Here is a 26,412-nt window from a genome sequence, read left to right on the forward strand (position 1 = left end):
TTAAATATATATTGTCTTTATCCCATACTAGATCGCCTTCAATAATGTAAGTTAATTTTTTGTGATAAAACTATGATTTAGATTTTTATAAATCCACTCTGATAAAGACTTGGGTGGCATGAGTCATGTATATTTAGGGAAATTATGAAATGAGAAAGTTTTCCTTCAATGGCTTGCTATGGGGTTCCTTCAATGGCTCCCTACGGGGTAAAATAATGTGTACAATCACTAGTAATACGCTGTACTTTTCATGCCTTTTTGTTTTTACAACATGGTTTCTTATTACTATTGCCACAGAATACAGTGAATTTGATGGGAATGTATTAATATAAGTTACTGGCCAACCGTAGCCAGTAGGTTATTGTACATTTCACAGGAACTTTTCTTAGTTTTCCTTCAGTGGCTTGCTGAAGGGTTCCTCTAGCCAGCTGTGTTCAGTTGTATGGCTCCTCTGTAAACTCACTGAGGTTCCTTCAATAGCTTTCTTTGAGGTTCCTCTATCCACTCACTGTGAGGTTCCTTCAATGGCTCACTGTGAGGTTCCTTCAGTGGTGTATTCTGGGGATCCTCCAGGAGCTTCAGTGACTCACTGTGGGGTTCCTCTCGAGGCTAGCCTAGAAGTTCTTTATTGCATGGTCATCTTCAAATTCACTTTCACACTCGGTTGCACTCTCATTTTGTTTCCATTTAAGTTATCCTCAGTTTCTGAAAGAATACTCTTCCACTTCATCTTACTCTCGTCCAGTCCTTACTCCATGGTTTTCTAAACAGAGAATATTGTCTTCAGTCTCTTGCTCATGATGCAGGTGAAGGACTGTAATTGAAGGGCCTACTGTATGCACAGTGAATTGACCTATACTACATTGACTACACTGGTAGAGCTATTTATTGGTGCAGACTTAAGGGTGTTTAGAATGTTTTGGAATAACATTGATCAGGATTCCACTCTACACAGGGTAAAGACTGCAGGAAAGCAGGAACTTCTCTGGCTTGGAGTGAGCAAGAGAGAGTATCTGTGTGAGTGAGTGTGTGTGTGTGTGTCTGTGTGTGTGTTTGTGTTTTTCTGGTCAATTTCACCTGAACATCTTGTGATGTAAACGTGAAGGATGCAAATGTGCAGGGGTATGTTAGCATGTCTACCTAATTTTCACTGAAAATAAGCTAAACCCATGAAGTATTAGGCTGAAAAGCATTATTCTTGTATAGTTTTTCTTTCAGTGAAAATTAAAAACGGGTCAATTTCACCTGAACACCACACAAGTTTTAAAGCCTCGTCTGTTAAGTCTGTTGCTAAGCAGAGCCTACATGACACTGCTTGCCCGTTCTCTTTTTGGCTTTGGTCAAAACCGCCTCGAGGAGTGAGCGGTCAAGCGCCTCCGGTGAGAACCTGCACTGCGTGTTTGCATTGCAGGCAGTGTGGAATGCAGGGGGAATGCGGAAGTGATACTCGGCTGGCTTATCTCAGCAGAGCATGAGAAGCCTCACACGGCACCCCTGCGTACCTGGCACCCGGCCCCCGGAACTGTGACCCCCCCATCGGCAGACACGGACCTCCTCCGTCATGCTGACTCAGACATGTTAGATGCAGGGAGATGGCGGCTCAGTTGTTCCTTGAAGTGGGATTCCGAGTCGGGGTGCTCTTACAGTGAGCAGGGCTGACGGAGGACCAAATCATGGCAGGGCTGAGTCACAGATACACAGACACAGAGGGACTGTGTCTACCCATACATGGCACTGGTCCTGGGACGAGAGGCCCAAAGCTGTGACGAGCTGGAGTGCTGTGGTTGTTCTCACCGTGATACAGGTGGGATCATGATATGTTGGGGTGCTCTCACCCATTACCTTACCTATTAGAAGAATGTGGACCTGTAGCCCTGCAGCATAAATCTGCCTAAACACGGAATCATTTCTCCCATGAAGATGGAGTTCTGAAACACCTTTACAGATATGCTCCACATAAACTCGGGATGCGTTCCAGAGCTTCCAGGTTGTGCAACGTCCGACCGACACTATGACTTTGTTATATGATATTCAATTAGCCAACACGCAACCCATCATATTGTAATGCACTGTTGCCATGTGCTGTGGTGAATACTTTCCACTGTGTAAATAATCAAAGTGAATCATGCGGGGCATGTCTGGTTGCACGTTGGTTTGTTCAGTGTCTTAGGAAGCCTATCATGGTGGTAGCTCAACGAGAGGTAGGCATGCAGGCCTCTGTGGGTGTGTCACGAACCAATTCACTGACCGAGCCTGTAGTCGATCAACTGAGAGCTATACAGGATAGGGCAGGATAGATTTCCTGAGATGTTTATTCAGGAAAACATTCATCAGCTAATCATCTGAAGAAGTTTGGTTTGGTGTGTCACAAACGATTGAATATAGAAGGGATGCTTCATCAATGTCATGGTTTGAGATTGGGTGGAGATTTTTCTGCATGACTGAATTAATTAATTAATTAATGAATGGATGGATGGATGGAGGAATAGAAAAATGGCTGCAAATTCAAACACAACAAATATATAAATAACTTCTGTTGTGTCTTTAGTTGAAAAATACTCAACTTCAAATCTAGCCTGACATTGTCATAGCCTATTCAAATTCTAGTCAAAATATGAGTCTGATACTGCTCCATTGGGATGTAATTATGGGCCGTGTTTTGATAGACAGTAAAAGAAAGGTTTCAACAGATACAGAGGGGGAATGGCACTGCACTCAATTGGATAGACCTAACCAATCAGAGCAACGAAATAGCTTACCGTGAGATGTAGGAAGAACATACGAACCAAAGAGATACGTAGTAGGGTAGGCTATTAGGAAACTGATATTTCCCCTATACTGATATTTCCCCGGTAATAATAATTCTGTTATTATTATTATTACCGATATGCTACAAACATGTTATAACAGCTGGGGAAGGCTGTTGCAAATCCCTCGAACAGGTGGTCAATCAGAGATTTTTATTGTGAGCCCTGTATGTGTTTAGCTTGGTTTCTTGATGGCTAGCTCGCTAGCTAGTGGGGGTTTAGCGTAGCAGTCACTTGCTACCGAAGCTGCAGGGGGAGCTATGTCGTGAAAAATGTAGGGCTGTCAAAATAACACTGATTAATTTCGATTAATTAATTTGAGAAAAAATAACTGAGTAAAAAAAAATTAGTGCAGATTAATCGATTCCGTATGACCTTTGAGCCCATGCCGTTCTTGTCAGTAAAAATTAGACATTAGAAATTGTAAAATGAAGGAGAGAGAAGAAAATGTGCTGCCTGGATCATTGATTGGAACATTTACTTTTAAAAAACGGCCTGATGGTGCTGATAAAAAATAAAGTGTTGAAAATAAAGTCCTCTACAATGTCTGCAGCAAGGAATTTGCATGTCACCGGAGTTCCTCAACTCTATAGTCGCACATCAACTCTATAGTCGCACATCAATGCAAAGAAATAAGTGTTGACATTGAGGGGAGTGTTAATTTATTTTCATTGTGTCCCCTAGGTTATATCTGTGGCCTGAAATGCCTTGTATGTGAGAAAAAAAAACTTCTTCCCAAAGCACTTTTGAATTTATTTCCTCAGCATATTAGGTCATATCATAGATTATTATGGCAATTATTTGAACAGTGAATAATAATAAAAGAGTCTTTGAACTTTAATGTCACTAATGCTGATTATTCAATGATTAAATATTTAAAATACTTTCACAGAAAAAAAAATATATGCGATTAATTTAGATTAATTAATCACAGAGTATGTAATTAATTAGATTAATTTTTTAGAAAAATGTGAGCCCAAATCAGGCGAAAACCCAGGAACAGCGAAGGAATAACCAGACTTGCATAGGGCTTCTTTAAGAAACAGAGATCTGGAATCTCTGAAATTGCTGGAATTTTCCTTTAATAAGAGTCATAGTTATTTTATCAAGAAAACAAACAAATTAGGCTGTCAGTGTGTTCAGCAAATTTGGCTACCAGTGCGTCAAGCAAGTTAGTATTGATAAGACCTCAGACTCAGTCAAAATTAAACTCAGTCAAAATTACTTACGAGACAGCGGTAGGTACATCTCATAATACTAAAAACAATACAAACTAGATTTAACACTTAATAACACTAGAAAAGCAGATTTTGCATTGTATCCTATCCTATTATTGGTAGGGTCTGTCCATGAATGGATGCTGTTTTGACACTGCCATAGCAACCTGGAATGCCAACACTAACTGCCACACCCCATTACACATGAATGACAAATTATCTACAAAGGTCCCACGGCGGTCACCATTACCCTGGCGCACACATCTGTAACTGTCACCTGTCACCACTTTATATATATACACCTGTCTGTTACTCATTACCCTTTCCTCTACCAGTCACCTGTGATACCCTTACACACACACAAACACACTGTGTATGTGGCTACATAACCTGAGATTTTTCTGAGTAAATCACAGATGCTCACTCTTTGTGGTATTGTGAGCAAACAAACATGACTTGCCTCTATTGGGAAAAGCCTCTTGAGTGACTTACTAATGCAATAAACACCAGGTTGCCTATGCTACCTTAACAATACACATTGTCCTGTGGGTTTATCGTAGTGTTACTCTAAGGCAGCACACCATCCCAGTAAAAATGCTCACCACCCTTCATGACCCTCGCCAGCCAGTAAAACCAACAAATAGATCTTTCAAGAATAAAGCACCCCTTTTAAGGCTAGGTGTTGCAGAACACAAAACTTTTTAGCTATTTAATGAATGACCACGACTCAGTGACGCCAGTAACACATACTCAGCTCAACTCAACACACGTGCGGCAAAGACTACTGCCCCTACAGTAGTTCACAAAGACTTTCCATTGCGTTGAAAATTTGTCGGAATTACCGAAAGCCTCTCCGCAGGCTTTTTTTTTTTTTTTTTTTTTTTTCGGTAGGATTGCTGGTAAATGTGAAAGGCCATCTGACTCATATTTTCATCTAACGATGGGGTGCATCCAGCGGTCCAGTCCTGGAGAAGCCAGACATGGGGCTCCACACATTATTGTCTATATAATCAAAGAAGCCTCTAATAATGAGAGAGTCAGAACAAGTGAAAGGAGGCCTCTGTGTGTGTGTGTGTGTGTGTGTGTGTGTGTGTGTGTGTGTGAAACTCTATACAGAGAATTCCTGTAAAGGGAATGGCTCTGCTTTAATGACTCGGGTGGAGTGGTGTGTGTGTGTGTGTGTGTGTGTGTCTGTGTGAGTGAATGTGTGTATGTGTGTATATAGAGGGTATGTGTGTACAAGTGGTCCTTATTTAAATGATGAACAATTAGTGCACTGCTTATGTGAGTACATGAATATGTGTGTGTGAGAGAGAGAGTGTGTGTGTGTCTATGCATGTCTGTGTGTGTGTGTGTGTGTGTGTGTGTGTGCATGTGTGCGTGTGTATGTGTGTGTGTGTGTGTGTGCGTCTGTATGTGCGTGCGTGCGTGTGTGTGTTTGAGAGGGTGTGCTCTTGTACGCGAGGCCGCTCATGGAGTGTGTTTGAACATGCTTGAGGGATCAGCTCATGTCTGAGCTCTCTCCACTCTCATCCGTTCACACGTTTCTCAGTTACACTGTGCATCATCCCCCTCTCCGTCCCCCCTCTCCGTCCCCCCTCTCTGGCGCCCCCGATGTACGTTCACTTTCCAGCCAATCCGTTCTTTTTCCCTATGCATTGTGTGTCAGAGCAGCGAGGGGGCCCTGATACTGGGGTCCGATGGTGACGGCCCCTAACCTAACCCCTTCATGAAATCCTCTGACGGTGGTGGGAGGCAACTTGTTGAGGATTCGGTGTCAAATAGGGACCCCACCCCCCCCCCCCCCCCACCCCCCCCGCCTCAAGGTTTTCATCATGAGAGAGTTTCTCTGACGTTGCCGTTAAATCAATCTTAATTGTCTGGTCTGTCCCACTGACGCTGTATGTTAATGAGCTCAGATGACGACCAAAAACAAAGACCAGAGACAAAAAGGAAAAAGGAAACTGCGGTCATTCCACAAATATGACAATGGACAGAGTCAGTGCAAGAATGCGAAACTTTAACGTCATAATCCCTTGGTGGTCTTGGACTGGAAACCAAAGATTCTAGAACAGAGCTCTGTTCTAGAATCTTTGCTGGAAACCCCATTATTTCATTATTTAATGACATGTTTTATTTAATTAATCATCACTGTTATGTTACACAATGTGTTATTAGTGTCTGTAGAGCTTTAGTTAAGTGACGTGTCATTCAGCTGACTGAATGACCTGGTTTCTGTGCAGTGAAATGAAAGAGAAACAAAAACATTGGCAGAGAGTGTATGTGTGTGTGTGTGTGTGAGAGAGACTGAATGAAGAGTGACATCGGCATCTTCACTCCAATGGGGATTTTCCTCAAGAGATTCCGTTTGCGTGTGTGTGGGTGCACCCTCAATTTCCTGTTCGACGCTTCATCTTTAATTTACCGGTACTCCCTGCTTTGACCTCATCCTAAAATTCTCACATTATTTCTGTCTCGCCAGAAGGCCGCCAGTGTCACTGGCCAAAGACAGAAAAGCCCCACTGTCCGCTGGAGGCAGTGGACAAAGTGGCTGGACACGAGAGACGGGGAAGAGGTGAATGTTTTACAGACAATCGCTGCTGTATTTTTCCACTGCTCCTGCGTTTACAGTAAAGTCACGAAACAACCTTCTCCTCAGCTTCCTCCCCCTCCAGTTCCATGCAGTCTGGACCGTCTCTCCGGAGGATTTAGAGGAATAGTGCCCTCTGGTGGTGTCCACCAGGAACACCAGGACAAATCCAAACTGCAGGCGCAAGTCCTCAGGCAGCAGCCAACTCCTTCAGGCTTTGTTATGTAATGGAGAGCTTCAGCTCTCTGTCTCTCTCTCTCTCGTGATCAGTGTTGCATAACATGCTATGTAATCTAATGACCAGTGCCAGAATGAAAATAGTGAGAACATACCGCTAACACTAGCATGCACAGGCGTTTTGAGTCTTAGAGACACTTAGACAGTTAGGATTAGTTGCATGCCTGTCTGGAGTTCTCTATGTTTATCTGTCTCTCTTTTTGTTTGTGCGTGTTTGTTTATATTATGTGTAGGCTACAATGTGGGATTAGATTAAAAGGAACCCTGTGTATTTTACTCCCTTTGATTCCTGAAGTGTGAAAAGTGGTTGATGCGTCATCGCATAATCCATGGTCTATTCTCCATAGAAGTACAGGCTTCATTCCAAATTAATGGAGCATTCCATCTCAGGGGGTATGACTGATTAACCCTGATGATGACACTGATCCTGCAGAAAGCACATCAAACCATGTGACGAGAAGACTGGCTGAATTTGTATAGACTGTAGTAACAAAGGAGACAAAAGCTAGTGCATACATCCACACATACATCCACACATATATCCACGCATACATCCACACATACATCCACGCATACATCCACACATAGGTCTTCAAGTGGTGTGATGCTGCTTAGTCATTGTTCCGTGGCCAAATAATTCTTGTGGTGCAGTCTATTTTGACCAGAGGATGTTGTGGTCAGTAAAAAGGATGATCGAATCCACAGTGCATCACTTAACAAGTTTTGGTGGTCATTATGAGTACTTGTTTTAAATTGTTGCCACACTGCAAACATTAGTACAAGTATTTATTTATTTCGTGTGTGTATTTCTATAAGACTATGTGTATGTATACAACCCAAAATCAGAAAAGTTGGGACGTTGAGTAGGCTACAATGTAAATAAAAACAGAATGTAATAATCTGCCAATCTTGTAAACTCATAATATTATTTAGTTGCCAAAAGGACACAGACGACATTTTAAATGTTGAAAATGACAAATTTGATTATTTGATACCAGCAACACGTTTACAAAAAAGTTGGGACAGGGGTAGCAAAATGCTGGAAAAGTTGTGTTATGAATGATAAAGAAAACAAAAAGGAGGAATGTTTCACAACTAATTAGGGTAACTGGCAACATGATTGGGTAGAAAAGGTGCATTCTAGAGAGGCAGAGTCTCTTAGAAGTAAAGATATGGAGGTATTCATCACTCTGCATAGCCTGTAAAAAATGTAAACCTGTGTGGACAAATGATGAAACAATGTAATTTTAATGCTTCTTAACATGAAATTGTGAAGTATTTTGGGAGTTCATCATCTACAATACATAATATCATTAAAATATTCAGAGAATCCAGAGAAATCTTTGCAAACTAGGGATAGAGTTGAAAAACAACATTGGATGGCCGAGGTCTTTTGGATCTCAAATGGCACTGGATTAAAACCAGAGCTGTTTCTGTAAAGAAAATCATTGGGAAAATTGTATGGGCTCAGGAAAACCTCTGATAACAATTGTCTATGAGCACAGTTTGATACTCAATTCAGAAATGCTAGTGTAAATTTTATCATGCAACAGCAAAAATTGTATTTTAGACATGATACAGAAACACTACCGTCTTATCTGGGCCTGAGTTTGTTTAAAATGGACTGAAGTAACCTGGAAAAAAATCCTGTGGTTAGACCGATCAAAATGTGCAATTTGGAAATCATGGACTCATCTGGGCTAAAGAGGAGAGGGCCTATCCAAGTATCCAACCTATCCAACTTGTTTTAGTGCTCAGTTCGAACCCCAACAACTATTTTCCAGGGAAGACCTTGAATATTTCAGGAAAGCAATGGCAAAATGGGTTCTGCACCTATTTATACAGTATAGAGTTTAGATGCTAAAATGGCTGTCTGCAGTCCAGATCTGTCAAATTAGGTGTATCATGATTAAGAATACCTCATACCGCTGAGCAACTAAAATCCTATATCAGGCAGGAATGGGACAACATTTAATTCTCAAAACACTAGCAACTGGTCTTCTCAGTTCCTAAACATTTACAGAATTTTATTAAATGAAGAGGTGAAGCAGTGCAATGGTAAACATTCCCTGTCCCAACGTTTTTTGAAACATGTTGCTGCATGAAACTCAAAATGATCCTATATTTTTCATGAAATAGTCAATATTTTCATATGTCCTTTTTGCTGCTAAATATGGGTTTACGAGACTTGTATATTATCACATTCCTTTTTTATTAGTATTTTACAAAACATCCAAACTTTTTCTGATTTCGGGTTGTATGTATTTGTTGTGTTATCTGTTGAGAACACTTTGAGATGGCTATGAAAGAATGAAATGAATGAATGAATGAATGAAAAATAGCCATCAGTCTGCCAACATATTGGCCCTATGGTGGCATGTTCATCCAGGGCCCCTGACTGGCCAAGACCCTGAATGATTCTTGCTTTACTGCAGTATTGTCTGGAGTTTATGCACTCTTAAAACGAATGTGTTGAAAACAACACAACTTGCATTGTTTTTAACACATCTCTGTGTTCAGATAGGGACAACACATTCGTTTTAAGAGTGTGGCGGTTGATAGGATGTTGATGTGGTGAAGCATTTTTCCCTTGACCATATTTGGAATGGGCTGCCCCACGCTGTCTGTGTGTGTGTGTGTGTGTGTGTGCATGTACACACGTCACAAGCTTATTTTGCAAATGACGCCTCATAATGTTAATGGAAATATCTGAATAGACTTTAAATGACGTGAGATGTCTGTCAATATAAACACTGGTCAGTGTCCTCAGTATGTAGGCTACATACACAAACTGCCTCTCATTCATTCAAATTTAGACACACAGATACAGGGCACTCTCTTTCTCTCTCTCTCTTTCTCTCTCTCTCTTTCTCTCTCTCTCTTTCTCTCTCTCTCTCTCTCTCTCTCAGAATGAGGGTGGCCCCTCCTGTTTCCCATAAATCGGCTCGTTGGTTTGTTTTTGCTGCCGGCTGTTGTTGTTGGGTCGAAAGCGGTCCTGTCCTGCTCACTCTCTCCCTCCCTTTGATCAGAGCAGCGTGCCGCCGCCGCCAGACGGTCGTGGTGCAGGGCCTTTTCATCTGGCCCGGTGAGGCGTGGGATGAAACAGACACTCTCCCATCCACGCATTCTGCCCTGTTCATGACCACCAAGGTAGCGGCTGACGGGCCCGATGCCTCCGAGAAATGGTATGGATTCCAGAAGAGGGAATGCTGTCGTGCAGGATGGAGGGTTCACTCCGAGTTTACAGTGACTCCATCTCTAGGGACGTGACTGGTTAACCCTGGTGATGACACTGGCTCAGGAGAATACCCACAGGGCCAGGGGGTGGGGACTGGTGGAATTATTTACCACCTAATGCATGAGAACATATTATATACATCTATATGAAATGATACAGTTGAATCTATCTGTTGCTTATTATTAAATACTGCAATCTCTTAGATCTCTGCTTTTGCTTTTGTTATTTTTCCTCTGTAACCTAACTACAGGAAGGGGATTCCTCCAACCAGAACCTCACCCTATCCTCAACCCAAGAGTTCCCAAGAAGGGAACTCTCACAATTCACATCACTACACACACACACACACACACACACACACACACACACATCTGCCTGAGCACACAAATTAGGATGCTCTGATCTTGGGCTCTGATATGAGTGGCAGTTTGACAGGCGTGGGGTGGCAGCTCCAAAACTAACACAGGCCTGGTGTAATTGGTGCAGTTATCACGGTTCACGCTCTGTTGTTTTAACCCGATGGCTGCTCTTAAAAAGCACTCATTAGGCACTCAGCTTTGTTGTTCTAACCCAAAGGGTCTATCAAAATGTTCCCAAAGCTTGAAGCTCCTTGTCCACAAGTACACACACACACACACACACACGCACACACACACTCACTCACACAGTATTTGACAAATCTCCTGTCATTGTTTCAATGTTCTACCAAGATATATAATGTGTAAATGTACCGAAGTACGAATATTCTTCCTGGGAAATTATTGATTAACTTTTATTTCAGAATTCATTTTTTTAAATCAGTAGATGTGTAGTAAAACCTTAACCCATATCAGTTGTTATTGAAAACAATGTATTTTTTGGAAACAACTGTTTTCTTTTATCAACAAAACGACAAAGCAGCCAACCACCCCCACCCTCCCAAACACCACCCACCCAGACAGTTTCACTCTCCTCATTCTATACCTCAGATATTTAGAATCATTGGTAAATATGTGAATAATCACATTTAAAAGTGAAAGCTGCACATACAATTGAGATCAAATGAACTGCTGACAAAGAAATCATGTTAACATGTTCCCCTGGAAGAAATACGCATCGTGATCATCATGTCATCATGACGCGTCATTCCTTGTGACACACAGGACTCTGGGTAAGTCTTTTGCACTTCTTGGGCTGGATTATGTCACTTTCTAAACACACACCCCAAGACGGGCTCAGATATCTCAGTCTCCTCAGATCAACCCCAGTTGCCACCCTTGCACACCATCTACAACGTGCAGTGCGATTCTTTGGCCTGTCAACGCCCAGCTCAACCGGATCGCCCTCAAGTTCCCAGGGAGATCTCTTAAGAGACGGGATGACTGGCGGGGAGGTGTGGCGAATCATCCTCCCTCCACAGAGGTCAGCAGTTCAGGGGGCTGGGTCCACGCCAGGCTCGTCATCCGTTTAGCTGTACAGGCAGGAGAGGCTTACCCACGGCTTGAGTCCCTTTTTTTAAAAAGCAACAGAGGATGGACTGAATGTGTATGTGTGTATGTCCGTGTGTGTTGAGGGGGGAGTTGCAAGGCGTGATCTCACTTTCACTGTGATTCAGATTAGCAGAGATGTGCTTTGACATCACAAATAGATTAACAAGTAGATTACAGGGGACACAAGAGTGTACAACTGGTATTCTGATGTGTATTCAAAGACTAGTCAGGCACATGTCAGAACAGAGAGGGTGGCTTAACTGCAGCACTACAGTGATGTCTACAGAAGTAACACCAGCTTATGATGGGAAACTAGGCCTTCAGAGAAAGTGAGACTACTGCTTTTCCCTCAACAACAATACATTCCCCAGCAACAAGACATTTTCTGAATTTGTACTGACAATTTTTCTAAAAATCTATAAATTAATTCTCAAAACAACACTAACTGCCAGTTCCCATTTAAACTTTTCTCTAATAACACACACACAGTCAAAAACACACACTATGTGACTGTCTGTTACACACCAGAGGGAATATATTAAAACACTTCTACCAAAGTTTTTTTTTCTTGAAATGGTCAATTCAAGACAATCTTTTTTAATTTATCATAGAGATTACCCTTACAGGAAAACACTGTCAAAACAATGCTATAATAAAAAAAATAAAAAATAAATAAACATTGATGATAAACTGTTAACACAATTCACGAATATAGCTTCTTCTATTATGACAAAGGGAAAGCCAAGGGAACCGGACATAGCGTGTTAGCAATCAGGAAAAACAGGTTAAAACAAGCATGGACTTTTTATGTGACAGTATTTAAAGGTTGTATCAGCGATAGCGGGGATACGTCACTTCTGTTGATGTTCAAACAAAACAGAGAGCTAGCCTGCTACTTCCTCCCCCTCTCTCGCGTGCAATTAAAACTCTCCTAAACGCGCATCTGGTCAGTTATTGGTTGAAACACTTTATTTTGCCTTTGAGTGGGTTGCCAACCCTTGTTGGTAGCAATTGGTTTTGTGTACAGATCTCGGAGCCTAGGCTGCCTACAGAGACGCATTTTTTTGACGACCTGCTTATAGGGCAGAAAGCTAGCGGATTTTTTGGGCCTGAAATCACTGATACAACCTTAAAATATGATATTCCCCGTCATCATTCCTAGTGAACTACCACTCACTTTACCTCACAATTCCAAACATGACTTCAGTGAGGAGTAAATACTGTAGAAACAAATAAAAGATGCAATTTATGGACATGTTCCCCAACTCAAGAGGTCTAATCGGCATAATCAGCATCTGGAAGTTGCGAGTACTACCAATAATGAATTTACACAAATATTATGCTTGAAGAGGATAGGCTATATGAGGTAAATATTGCCACAATATGGACCTACTTCAGGCACTCCCGTCATACTCCCATTCTGGAAGTGGAACACTCAACTTACATTTCAGTCATGCATTTCTGAAACTTGAGAAATCCCACACCAAATCTGCAAAAATGCAACCTAATGTGACACAAGTGCTCCTTGTCCACACGTACACACACACACACACACACACACACACACAGAGCTAATGCTCAGTCTGTGACAGATTTGAATGTCATGAAACACTTCTGGACATAGTTCACACAATGGTCAGACCTTGTACAAGTTGTACATTTGTATACTTTTTAAGGCACTGCCCTTCAAAATGTAAGATAGGAAGTGTCTAACAATATGCTGTGTTTACTTAACATGAAAGTTAGAATTTGAAAAGGAAATATTGAGCTTTGAAGAGAGATAGTACTGAAAACACATACAAGCATGTAAAAAACTTTACATAATATTTACAATACAGCACAATACAGTGGTAACAAATAGCCTACATAGAATAAATAAACAATTTACTCGCTGACATTCAATTTGCATTACATTTACATTAGGACTGTCAATCGATTAAACAAAATCTAATCAATTACTTACTCTGCGATCAATTAATCTAAATTAATCACATCCATCAATGTTTGCTATGAAAGTATGTTAAAAATATATCAATTCAAATTAATTTCGGTAGATTGACCAGGACTCCCTGGCAGAAGAGACATTGTGCCTCAATGGTACCTTCCTGGTAAAATAAAGGTTGGTAACACTTTATTTTAATGTGTCGCTGTTACAGTGTACCTACCTAATTAGGTACAGTGGTACAACCTGTGTAACAACATGTACTATCAGGTACTATCATTGTACTTGCTTTTACAAAACTCAGATTCCAAAAATAATTCTGTGGAAATGCATGGATTCCAGTTTCTTCCAGTAGCAGCAACTGGAATCCATGCATTTCCACGGAATTATTTTTGGAATCTGATCCCTTATCATACCTGTTCATTCATACTCGTCGCTCGACTTATCGTGACTAAATTCAAGATGGCTGCAAACGCTAAACTCTACGATACTGTCTGTATAAATCGTCTTTTAAGTAAACCAGTGCTTTTTCAAGGTTCTCAATGTCTCGTTTTAAATGTCAAGGCCTTCGGAAGTCTACCAATGAAGTATGGAGCTACTTTGAGCCTCGTAAATGATGTAAAACAGTGATTTATTTACATGGCTAGGCCGATGCCCGAGGCACCCCCATCAAAAAACTGTTTGTAGCATCGGCTAACTAGCGCCAGATTTTGAGTGCAGGGGACAAACCGAGATGAGCTATGAGACACGTTCACACTCGGTATCATGTTTCAACACACTTTAGGTCAATATCACACCGGAATTCTCCTTTAATTGACTTTGAAGTGACTATAGGGCTAGTTTACAGCATGACATTTGTTGTGCATATTAATAAATTGCACTTAATAACGCAAAAAAATCCGATAAAATAATCATTAGAATACTTAATTCCAAAAATAATCGATAGCTGCAGCCCTAGATTAATCAGAGTTCATTTTTTAACGCTTAATTTTTTTCTGTGATTAATTGATCAAAATGAATGCATTTTTTTTGACAGCCATAATTTATACATTCAGTAGTTGCTTTCAGCCAAAGGTACAGTATAGTTCAGATGCCCATTTAAATCAGTGTTCCCTATGAGTATGGAAAACACCATCACCTTTGTATAATTAGCACCTTAGTCTACCGTCTAGGTCATGGGAACTGATAGGTGGGATGGCAGAGGGGTTATGGAGGGTAAGTAGAGCAGAGCAGTGCACTGGTGGTGGTGGTGGTGGTGGTGGTGGTGGACTTACAAAAAGATGTGAATGAGTAAAAATAAGCCCTAACCAGTCGCTAAACGTTCGAAGATCCTTCAATTCCATGCTCTCTCTCTCTCTCTCTCTCTCTCTCTCTCTCTCTCTCAATCACATGCCATTCTAACTTAGTGTAGGTGTCTAATTCTTGGGCTTCAATCCTCTTAGTGTGCTATTCCTGTGAGGTGCACTGAGCATCTCTGTTCTAAGAAGTCTCTTCGAGGCCCTGCCCCTATGAGCACTCTGTGTCCATACACACACACACACACACACACACACATACAGATGCACACACATATGATAACCCTAAGAGCCAACTGACCACTCCACAGACCAGAGCAGGACACCAGAGAGAGAGCATACACACTCCTTCACTCATCTCTGCACCCAGGCAGGTAAGCAGAAAGCTGTTTAGGCCTCCTCGTTTAAGTCTTGGCTTGCATGGATGCATTTAGTGGATGCATTTAGTAGTGCACAAAATGAGTCTTGCAGTCTTGCTTCTGTGTGTGACTTTTAGATGGTCCTTAGGTCTGAGAGGAAGTGTTCTCAGTGAGAATGGATAGAAGTTGCAATGGTGCAATGGTGCAATGGTGCAGTGTCTGTAGTGGGTGCACTTTGAGCATTTTTGGAGTTTGTGGGTCCGATGTGTCTAAAGCCTTCAATGCTGGGCAGGCCTTGAATACATTGGGACTGATCTGCCAAAATCTCATTTTAGTTGTTGCTGAACGTTTGCCCTAAAGGCTGACCAAATGGTAAACAGTTCGGTTTCAGACCAGTGCCTCTGTCTTTATTTACAGTAATTTATGGTGAGTACGCACGCATTTGACACATTGTTGCTATGGTCACTGGGTTGTTTTGACAGCATGAGGAATGGTGCTGGTCCCTAACTGGACAGGAAGGGTTGGGCTTTTTTTTGTCATTGATGTCTTACTCATGATGATAAATCAGGTGCATGGATCAGGTGCACCAGTGAACCGCAAAATTGTAAGCTTACTGTAGATGAAATACCTTTTTGGGTAAATGAATTCACATTCATTTTTTAAGACACTGAAAGAGGGGTGTAGGCTACTGATACTGCAGGGACAGAGAGTGTGAACAGAGTTGGACATTGGAGAAAGCGAATTGGCAGAGTTAAGCTAATACCGGGATAAAAGCAGGAGACAGTCTGGGGAAGGGTTAATCTTGTTTTGTGTTGGTTTCCTGGGAACTGAAGGTCATAGTTGTATGTCTCTCTCTCTCTCTCTCTCTCTCTCTCTCTCTCTCACACACAACACTGTCTCTCTCTCTCTCTTTTCTTCTTTCTCTCTAAAGGCAATACAATTCACAGGTTGAACCAGACTTAATAAATTAAGTCAACACCATAATCTTAGTCTTTGCAGCTAAAACATTTAATTCCCACTGGCTGGCCGGCCCATGATAGCTTCTGTTGATTCAAAGGCAGCGTTCACACTGATATGCTTTTCTCACCTCCGAAACACAAGTATTCCAAAGCAGTAGAGTGCTAAAAGCATGTAAGCAGGAAATTGACAGCGTACATGTTGTTGCTATGATACGTTATAATGAGCTCAATAGGGGCTCATCTCTATGTTCCCCGGGTCCTATGTTCCCTGCTCAGGGTTAGGGTTAGGGTTATGCTTAGGGTTTTCAAAAAGGGTCCTATGTTCCCCGGCCCCATACAAAGCGGGAAACATAGGACCCAGGGAACATAGGTACGCTCCCCTAAATAGCTAGCTCCCTGACTTAGCTAAGGCAGGGAGCAAAGCAACAACCCATTGTGGGAAAAAAAAAACCTCAATCTGAAAAGTTGAATTATTTTTACCTTTTAGCACCTCTCGTTTTTATTCTGCTTGAGCCTCACTTTTTTCCTGCTTGCATCTTACTCATTTTACATTTTACTTATTTTAGGCGCGTTGTAATGGTCAGTTGCATCATTTCATAGAGAAACAATTAAATTTGAGCATCTGGAGGTCAAGTTGTATCAAGTTACGGTAGTGCAGTAATAAAGAACGAAATGCGGTCAAGGTGTATGTTTATGCTGCCTTTTACAATGGCATCAAATGCGATTCAGCCAATCACAATCAAGGACCGGAACTATCAGTTTTAGAATTCATAGTTTACCCACCTCTTATTTTACCACTACACCCCTGTGTATAAGTGTGCATGTGTAATGTGTGTCCTTCTATGTATGCGTGCACAGTGATGGCACAAAACTCTGTCTGTGTGTGTGTGAGTGTGTGAGAGTGTGTGAAAGGGATTTAATGTAGCTATATCTGTGACTGATTACTTCCCAGAGTTCAGAAGGCAGCTAATCGGGTTTAAACTTAATGACGTACAGTGCTACCTTTACACATGATGTGTGACGCAAAACACAGACACACACAATCACATAGTTGCACACATACACGCACAAATACACACACACACACACGTTTACAGCCTCTGTGCATCATTCTCTTCCATGACACACACGATGACAAAAGTTCCTCTTACACATTGTGACAGATGTCACCCAACTTTAGCTCAGATGAGCCATGTTAGAAAACTCACCTTCACAGGTGAGTCAGTGACTTCCCACAAATTTCAATGACAACAATTACCATTCTTCAGAAAGACACCTCCTTCTGGAACCTTCTTTATATTCACTTGGAGGTCGAGCGAAGCATAAAAGAAAGTGTGCCTTTCAGCTTTCAGCTCTCCATCAATCTTTTACCTGTTGAAGCACGTCAAACACAGTTTACCCCCACCCCCTTCAAAGTAAAAAAAAAAAAAAAAAAAAACACCAAAAAAATGTGTAAAATGCTGCCAGTGACCACCTGGAAAGCTCTGGGCCTTGGGGGTCCAAACTCATTAGCGCGACTAAAACCAAGACAGCAGAGGAAGATTGATGGGTCTACTCCTGCATGCTCACACGCCAACAGCAGCCAACCAACAGAGATGGATGCATCTCAGAGCAGACACTACTTCAGGCAGATAAGAGGGTGTGGGTGTGGATGCTTCACAGTAACGCATGCAATAACGCAACAATGGACATGTAGCCAAGAAATTGGGCTTGTGGTTTGATTAGCTGATGAGTTCTTACCAGTGGTAGACTACTAGAGAAAGGTATACAGAATGGGTTTGGAATGCATTGTCTTAAAAGCCACTTTCACACAATCGGTTTAATGGAGGGTTTGAATGGTCTTTACTGCACTCTCTGTTTCTCGGCTGACACAGACCTGCGGCCTGCTGTTCAGCCATCTGTCTCCATGCAGACAAAAGGTTCAGAGAGAGATTAAGAAACACACTTTTTGTTGCTCATGGAGGAGTCACATCTAACATTAGGTGACAATAACACATAAATACTCATTTAGCAGCAAGGGTTGTAATCCTTAACTCTTGACATGGGGATCATTTCATAAACTACTTTGAAGATGCAGAATGACAGTGGAATCATTTCCTCATAGATTAGATAATTAACAATTTCCATAGAATGTTATTGATTATTTTTCTTTTCTAATATAAGGGATAGTGCCATGAGACAGGGCAGCGGTGCTTTTTCCCCTTCTTTCCATGTCTGGCTATGACGGTATCGCTGCAATGACAACCAGTTCCTGTTGTGAGATGCCGTCACCTGTGCTAGTGAAGTGAGCTAATCCACTCAGACCCTAATCCACTGAGGTCCACTGCAAATCCACCTGAGCCTAGGCAACGCCACCGAAGGCCAATCCCGAGTCCCAAGCAGCTCCTTAAACCCTCCCTCTTGGGGGCTATGGCATGAATCACTCATAATTACGTAATGTGTTTTGTCTGTAACAAGGAGTGGCGGTGTAAGTGATGCAATGTGTTGTCGTGGTGATGAGATAGAATGTGATAACACTTGAAAACACCAATGTAATTCTGCAGTGCTTTTCAGTGGTATTCCATGTAGTGCCAACAGAACTGCTGGCGGTGTCTCGTTTAATTCATTTAAACGAATTAAACCAGAAGCATAGGGATTATACTGTAAGGACAGCTCAAGACAGGCTTGGCTAAAATCATCGCCTTACAATGACATTAGAGTTGACATCATGCTACAAGCATTTTCATAAAAACGTTTAAGGTTTAAGAAAGGTATTCAATAACGGACTAGCATATCCATAGACATAAGAGGTGTTTCTATGGACTAGCAGCCCTACATTGGGGGCTTTGTGATTACAGTGTATTTTGTAGATCTCATTAAGGTGATTCATTATCTTTCATGTCCATGTAGTGTAGTTAGACAGGTAGAACACTGGGCTAGCACACAACAGAGATTACACAAGGCTAGATGGCACATGCATGCCACATGCCCCTCAAATATATGAGGTGGATTTTTTTATGTTGTACTTGAATTGTCAGAACTTCACACATGCCAACAAATGGATTAACCTTTGATACAGGCTACTCAGCTATTAAGGAGAGGTATTAGAAGTGGTCAGTTTACAGTGCAGAAATATTCATTCCTATTCTACCACCACACAATAGTGAGTAGGGAACTTTACTTACTTAAGACTTCATGCTGCTGCCCACAGCCACCTGTCAACATAAATCTGTCAGCTTCAGCTTCACCCATCCACTGACTCTATTGCTAAGATCCGCACGAATACTTGAATAACCTCTGATTCTATTGCTCATGCCTTCTCAGGTAAACTATCCACAGACAACATGGCTGAGGACATGGACGAGGTGACCCAAACAGGTGAGAATTCAAGCCAACTATTTGGATGTCATTTCAAAATGCATTTCATGTTTGCTATTTTCACTAACACCACCAGACCAGACCTGGAGAGTAGCTAAACGTATGCACGAGTGTCCCACTACAAGATGTACCACAAGATCTGTATATATAGCAGAGACACGTGTCTTAAATTGTAAACATGTAGCTAAGCAACATAGCTAATGCATCTTGTTGGGAGATTAGCATGCGAAAGGTTAATGGCTGAGGTTGCTGCCATGCATTATCTCAGCGAGATTGCCAGACACAGAGCTGGCAAATGGTCCTCAGGGACAATCATTTGCCTTAATCCACTGATTGGATCCCCTCAGCGGGCACTTGTAGGACAAATAGCTTGAGGACTTTTCCTTGGACTTGCTGTTTGTTTCCCAACAAACATTAGTCACTGTTATTTTCATACCAAAACAATCTGGTAATGTCAAAAGAAGAAAAACAGCAATTACAGTAGAGTAGAAATGTGGCATTTTCCGTAACACTACGGAAAAATACCAGTGTTTAGTGATTCAATTCAAACTCTGTAGGTTGAACAGTTGGGTATCAGGACAGTGTTTACACAAACAATTTATGTTAGAAATCCTGACCATCAGGTTCTGTTTATGCATTCAAATTCTGCTTTCTAAAACCACACACACACACACACACACACACACACACTAAACAAATGTATCCACACTGTGAGGCAATCAGCAAGTCACCTCAAAACCACCTCAACCATTTGGCCTGTGGTTGTTTTTGAACAGATTTTTCTCACAACACTGTGACACATTGAGTACGTTTCCATGCATAGCATATTCAGATTAAGGAACATATTCTGGTTATGGCAATATTCAGAATAAGATGTTTCCATGTGAAGCAAAAACGGAATATTCCCGTTTACATGTTAATCAGCATATGAATTTGGCCAGATTAGAGCCGCTATTGTTTTGCATTTTAGCCTTATAATACACTGCTTTGATTGAGGGGTTTTCACCGATTCTTCATCTGTCAGCAGTGCGTGCAAATCCTGTGTCGTGGCGCATTACGATACTTTCACCCATCGATAAATTCAATCTTGACATTTAAACTTTCAGGATTTAATACATAAATTGACCTCGTATTCACTTAAGAAGTGCAAACCTTTTGCCACACTTTTCGCTATGTTTACAAAGTGTCAGGGAATCAAAGCAAGCTACCAAAATTCCTTGCACGAACATAGATAGAATTTAGTATTCTAAAAGGGGCATTTTCCGTCTGATGTGTTACAATTCCGGTTAAAAGAGGCATATATGCCAGTGGTGTTATTCCGGTTTTTAGTATTCCAAATATGACCTTATTTGGGTTATGGCATCGGAATATTGTCATTATTATGAATAAAAACAGTATATGGTGTGCATGGAAACGTAGCCGCTGTCTGCACATCTGAGTTGTGGCAGTTCAGGTTCATGCGAGTAGAGGGCCGAACTCTGATCTGTCTATGTGTTCATTTGCAGGCCCCAAGGGTGTGATTAATGACTGGAGGCGGTTCAAGCTGGAGAGCATGGACCAAGAGGCCCTGCCCCCCCAGAAGAGGGAGCTACTGAGGCAGATGAGCTCACCACACAAACCCAAAGATGAGGCACGAGGAGGCCTCAACCGCAAGGTGGACACACACACACACACACACACACACCAATCATCATGTCAATCAGCATTCACCAAACCACGCATAATCTGTGACAACGAGACGTTATAGTATCATCCCTTGCGCCTCTCTGTCCATCTGTCTATCTCATGGGGCAGCCATGGCCTACTGGTTAGCGCTTTGGACTTGTAACCGGAGGGTTGCCGGTTCGAACCCCGACCAGTAGGCACCGCTGAAATGCCCTTGAGCAAGGCACCTAACCCTTCACTGCTCCCCAAGCGCCGCTGTTGTTGCAGGCAGCTTACTGCGCCGGGATTAGTGTGTGCTTCACCTCACTGTGTGTTCACTGTGTGCTGAGTGTGTTTCACTAATTCACAGACTGGGATAAATGCAGAGACCAAATCTCCCTCACGGGATCAAAAGAGTATAAATACTTATACTGGTTCTGTCTGGATGAATCAATCCTCGTTTCTCTCCCTTCTTCTACCCTTCGCTGTCCAGATGAGCATGCAGGAGTACGAGCTGATTAAAGAGGACATGGCGGACGACCAGTGCCTGAAGCGCTACCGCAAGCACTGCATGCAGGAGATGCACGAGCGGCTGAGCTTCGGGCCGCGCTTCGAGGGTGTGCACGACCTTGCCGACGGCGAGGCCTTCCTGGAGGTGATTGAGAAGGAGCACCACAACACGGTGGTGGTGGTGCACATCTTTAAGGACGGCGTGAAGGGCTGCGAGGCACTCAACGGCTGCCTGGAGTGCCTAGCCGGCGAGTACCCCACGGTAAAGTTCTGCCGCATCAGCGTGGAGGCGTCCGGCGCCGGCGAGCGCTTCTCTGACGAGGTGCTGCCCGCGCTGCTGGTCTACAAGGCGGGCGAGCTGCTGGGCAACTTCCTGGCCATTACGCAGAACTTCAACGAGGAGTTCTTCGCCACCGACGTGGAGTCCTTCCTTAACGAGTACGGATTGCTGCCCGAGAAGGAGCTGGCAGCCGCTGACGGCGAGGAAGCTGAGGGTGATGTGGAGTGAAGAGGTGGACAGAGAGGCGGAGAGAGAGGTGGAGAGAGAGGTGGAGAGAGGGAGGGAGAGGAAGAGAGGGGGAAGGTGGTGACAACAACAGTAAGAAGATGAACTGACTGTGGACGAGGGCGAATGTGTCATCGATTACTTTTGGTAAAATCATATTATCCCCACTAATAGCCCTTACTTTTGCACTATCATCAACCAGTCCTAGCCCTATGTGGATAAGGTGATCGGTAAAGGTGACAGAAAATAATTGTATTGTTCTTATTTCACTGCTTGGTTGAATTTCCCATTGTCCAACGTAATTTAAAACGACCATTAACTGTATGTTATTTGCACACCTATGAAGAAGATCCATTTTGTGGGCCGTATCACACTTGTATATTAATTCCCCGAACTCGTTGTGAAGTTTAAATGAACTGCCACGTTGCATCTGAGCTGTAAAATGCAGACGTTCAGAACATGGCAACATTGTAGCATATGACGGAGGTGGCTTTTAGCTAGATGGATGACAGCAGGCTAAGTAAAATACTGCTTTGCATCGGGGCCGTTTTACAACCTCGACCGTGCATTAACTTCTGTGAACAGACCACCGTGTCATCCATTATCCCTTACTGATCTTTAAGAATGTAGATACAAATATTTGCCTATCCAAATTTGATTGCAGTAAAATGCATCAGCTTGAAGGTTAAATACCAGAGAGCACAATGTGGGTTGATTACTACACATTATTTAAAGTGATAATACATTTTAAGCTACTTTTTAAATTATTTGTATATCTGCATATCCCACAAATTGGCCCAGCATACTTCTGCACTATTCATATGAATATGTATATAAAATGAAATAATACTAAATAATAATTGTAGAACATTAATAAATAATATTATTGTGCATTGTTGGCACTGTCCTATGCATACCACTGCTCTTTATCTTTGAGAAAAATTAAAAAAAATTTATTGATAAATTAGTTAATTCCAGAAGCGTACAAAATAATACACACCATTATTTATCAAACACAAATACAGTATGTTTTCTTTTTTAAAATGTGATATAATCAATAATAGGTTTACAAAACATGTAATACTTGAATAAAGGTACACAAATTATTACATTTACTGTAATTTGTGCCATGTTAAACATTTCAGAAATATTTTATACAATCAGAGACGTATGTGAGAATTGTCTTCAGATTAGTCCTGTATATGGTCAGGAGGAAAAGCCATCACCTCTTTATCCCTCAGTATCTCCTCAGTCCTTTTGTGTGTGTGTGTGTGTGTGTGTGTGTGTGTGTACTTGCATGTTTTTTGGTGTATGTATGGAAAAGCTGTTCAGCATGTATACAACACCTGGTTATATGTATATCCTTTCAGTCAATCCATTCAGGAAGTGGTCTGACCTCATGTAAACAATTCCTCCTTGGTAACCTTGGGAACCCTGGCTCAATGGTGGCTGCCACATGCTGTGTGTTTGGCTCTGGGTTTCATCTCGAGAAGTTTGTGTTGGACAGGCCTTTTGGCTTTTTGGCAGTCTCCAGTTCTGCCCCCACCCCCCCCCCACCCACACACACACACTTCTGTTTCTCAAGTCTGTGTAATGCTCAGCACATGGAGAAATGACTAAATAAACTGTGACCGATGGCTGAAGTTTTGTGTCTTTCTTGAATTGATTGAATGAGTTTGACCACTGTGAATGTTTGCTATCCCTCCGTTATGTCCTTGATTGTGTACCTAAAGTGCATTCAGAAAGTAAAACTCTAATCTGATTTGATTATAGCACTTTGGCAATAGCTTATCAGTTTTTGGGTATCGGGGGAACACAGATTTCAATGAGCACATTGCATAATACAGTATTAAAATGAAACAGAATTATTGTTGTAATTTCAAATATAACACAGGAGAGATGTTAAATTCCTAGTGCTATAGGTAGGGGATTTCACACAGCGGCCAATCGACAACCGAGCCTATTTACTGTCAAAACCGAAATCGCTAACAACTCACAAATCACTAACAAAAACCTCACCAACAGAAGAACCCTCAAGAGCATTTCACTGTGGTTGTCATGCAGGCACCTTCCTTCATGGATGTTTAATTGAAGTAGGCCCATGACACCACCAGAGCGCTCAACAGTGGTATCCGGCGTTACGTATGATGGGTTCTCTACCAACAAATGATTTGGTCATTCTTCATTGCTGTGGCTGTTTATAATCCGATCAGTAACATAACCAGACAAACTGCAAACCCTTGATAGATAGATAGATACACTGTAGATAGATAGATAGATAGATATTTTATTGATCCCCAAGGGGAAATTCAAGATGTGGACACCAACAAATATCAACAAACTCTTCAGTCAATCCTCTTCATTGCTGTGGCCGTTTATGATCCAATCAGCAACATCTACAAACAAAATGCAAACTGTTGACGAGGGCACCGACCAGTACCAGCAAATTCTATGGTCATTCCTCTTCGTTGCTGTGGCCGTTTATGATCCGATCAGCAACATATCAACATACCAAGCAATATCATATATACTTTAGTCATTCCTCTTCATTGCTGTGGCCGTTTATGATCCGACCAGCTACCTAACCAACCGACACGCTAGCTCTTGATAGGGGCACCAATAACTACCACCCTAGAAATACTGCAGCAAGATTTCAATATCTCGAGATTTCAATGTCTCAATATCAATAAAAGCATCTCCACTGGCCTTGTGTGTGTGCTTGCCAGCCCCACTCTCCTACCCTGCTTATTGATAGAGTCAGGATATCCAGGTGTAGGCTGTAGGCCTATCTCTTGCCATTTCTCTCTCTCTCTCCACCTCTTGCACACATGCATGCACTGAACACTCCTACACAAAAGTGCACTCACAAACCACACAAGTTCATAAGTTCACATCGTAAAAGAGGAACTCACACCTTTGCAGAATTGGAACACGGTCTGAGTTATTTACCTGTAATTTGAGGTGTCAGGAATTACATTCGTCAGTCTCTTCCTCCGAACTGTTGCTGAACCGCACGTGGTTATAGGGTTATGTACTTCTGGGACGTGTTCCTGAACCTCTGTCTCTCCTTCTCTCTATGGTGTGTTGTGTGTGTGTCTCTCTCTTTCTCTCTCTCTCTCTCTCTCTCTCTCTCTGTGTGTCTTTTACATTCTAGGTTGCCACATCACTTTGTTGTTCCTGAATCTCTGTCTTTTCTTCTCTCTATGGTGTGTTTGTGTGTGTGTGTGTGTGTGTGTCTCTCTCTCTCTCTCTGTGTGTGTGTGTGTGTGTGTGTGTGTGTGTGTGTGTGTGTGTGTGTGTGTGTGTGTGTGTGTGTGTGTGTCTCTTACATTATAGCTTGCCACATCACTATGAAGGATATCCTTCATACAATCTGCCCTTATATTCAAAGCTGGAAAATAAGGGCAGGATACACATATTAGATTAGATTAACTTTATTGTCCCAGAAGGCAATCCCATGTTTTGGGTGTGGAGCAATTACTTGGAATAGTGACAGTCCATTGGATCTGTATTATTATTATTATTATTATTAGCCTCTACAATTATCATAATCTGCTGTAATAAGAGCTACTATTCAGTCAGGTTCTGCTCAAGGTTTCTTCCTGGAATATGGGAGTTTTTCCTTGCCACAGTTGCCATATTGCGTGCTTGTGGGGGGTAAAGGGTTAAGGCTGCCAGTCTTATGACATGTTATTTTCTATATTTCTGATATGTTGCTGATTGGATCATAAACGGCCACAGCAATGAAGAAAAGTGAAAGTGATTGATAATGACTAACTGGCTATTATTGTGTTACATGCTTCAAATGTAAAGCACTTTGAGCTGCATTCTGTGTATGAAAGGTGCTATACAAATAAAGCTTATTATTATTATTATTACAAATAAAGCTTATTATTATTCCAAAACCATGTGAATCAGCATAGAAACGGTACTATGTGCAGTTCCACTCTCTATGAGATCCTTTCTGAATCCTCTTAACAGATTCGCCTCTAATCTCACTCACTGGTCCAGGGTTGGGCTAATCTCTGTGAGTCTGTCCACGCCCACCCCCACCCATACTCACACACACACACACACACACTCACACACACACACACACACACAGACCATCTCATCTAATCGACTATCTTATTTGAATTTCCTTAGCCTGGGTCTGTCTGGTTGCCATAAAACATAATCTGTAAATAGCCTGCTGACAAGTTGACAAAGAGGTGTTAAAATGCTGTAAATTCTGGTCTTTGGGGATGACAGTGTATAATTAGTCATAATAAGCAGTTCTCTTC

General features: G+C 41.9%; 1 protein-coding gene across 2 annotated transcripts; it reads left to right on the top strand.

The window, feature by feature from the left end:
* Positions 1 to 15,056: 15,056 nt before the first annotated feature.
* On the top strand, positions 15,057 to 22,574 carry pdcb (phosducin b). 2 transcript variants are annotated; one of them, XM_048252538.1, is made up of 4 exons: positions 15,057 to 15,169; positions 19,417 to 19,470; positions 20,976 to 21,124; positions 21,608 to 22,574. In XM_048252538.1, the coding sequence occupies exons 2-4, from the start codon at positions 19,437 to 19,439 to the stop codon at positions 22,130 to 22,132; spliced, it is 708 nt and encodes a 235-aa protein (XP_048108495.1). In that variant the 5' UTR covers positions 15,057 to 15,169; positions 19,417 to 19,436; the 3' UTR covers positions 22,133 to 22,574. The 2 variants fall into 2 exon arrangements, with proteins under 2 accessions (XP_048108495.1, XP_048108496.1); XM_048252539.1 differs by having other exon boundaries at positions 15,095 to 15,165.
* Positions 22,575 to 26,412: the final 3,838 nt, after the last annotated feature.

Source organism: Alosa alosa, chromosome 9 (genome assembly GCF_017589495.1).
Source record: "Alosa alosa isolate M-15738 ecotype Scorff River chromosome 9, AALO_Geno_1.1, whole genome shotgun sequence".
Lineage (NCBI taxonomy): Eukaryota > Metazoa > Chordata > Actinopteri > Clupeiformes > Clupeidae > Alosa > Alosa alosa.

Bases quoted from the DNA above. Each gene is read 5' to 3' on its own strand.
- pdcb (XM_048252538.1), top strand. From the start codon at position 19,437: ATGGCTGAGGACATGGACGAGGTGACCCAAACAG. The intron at 19,471-20,975 runs GTGAGAATTCAA...GTTCATTTGCAG, and splicing joins GGACGAGGTGACCCAAACAG to GCCCCAAGGGTGTGATTAAT. The intron at 21,125-21,607 runs GTGGACACACAC...TTCGCTGTCCAG, and splicing joins GAGGAGGCCTCAACCGCAAG to ATGAGCATGCAGGAGTACGA.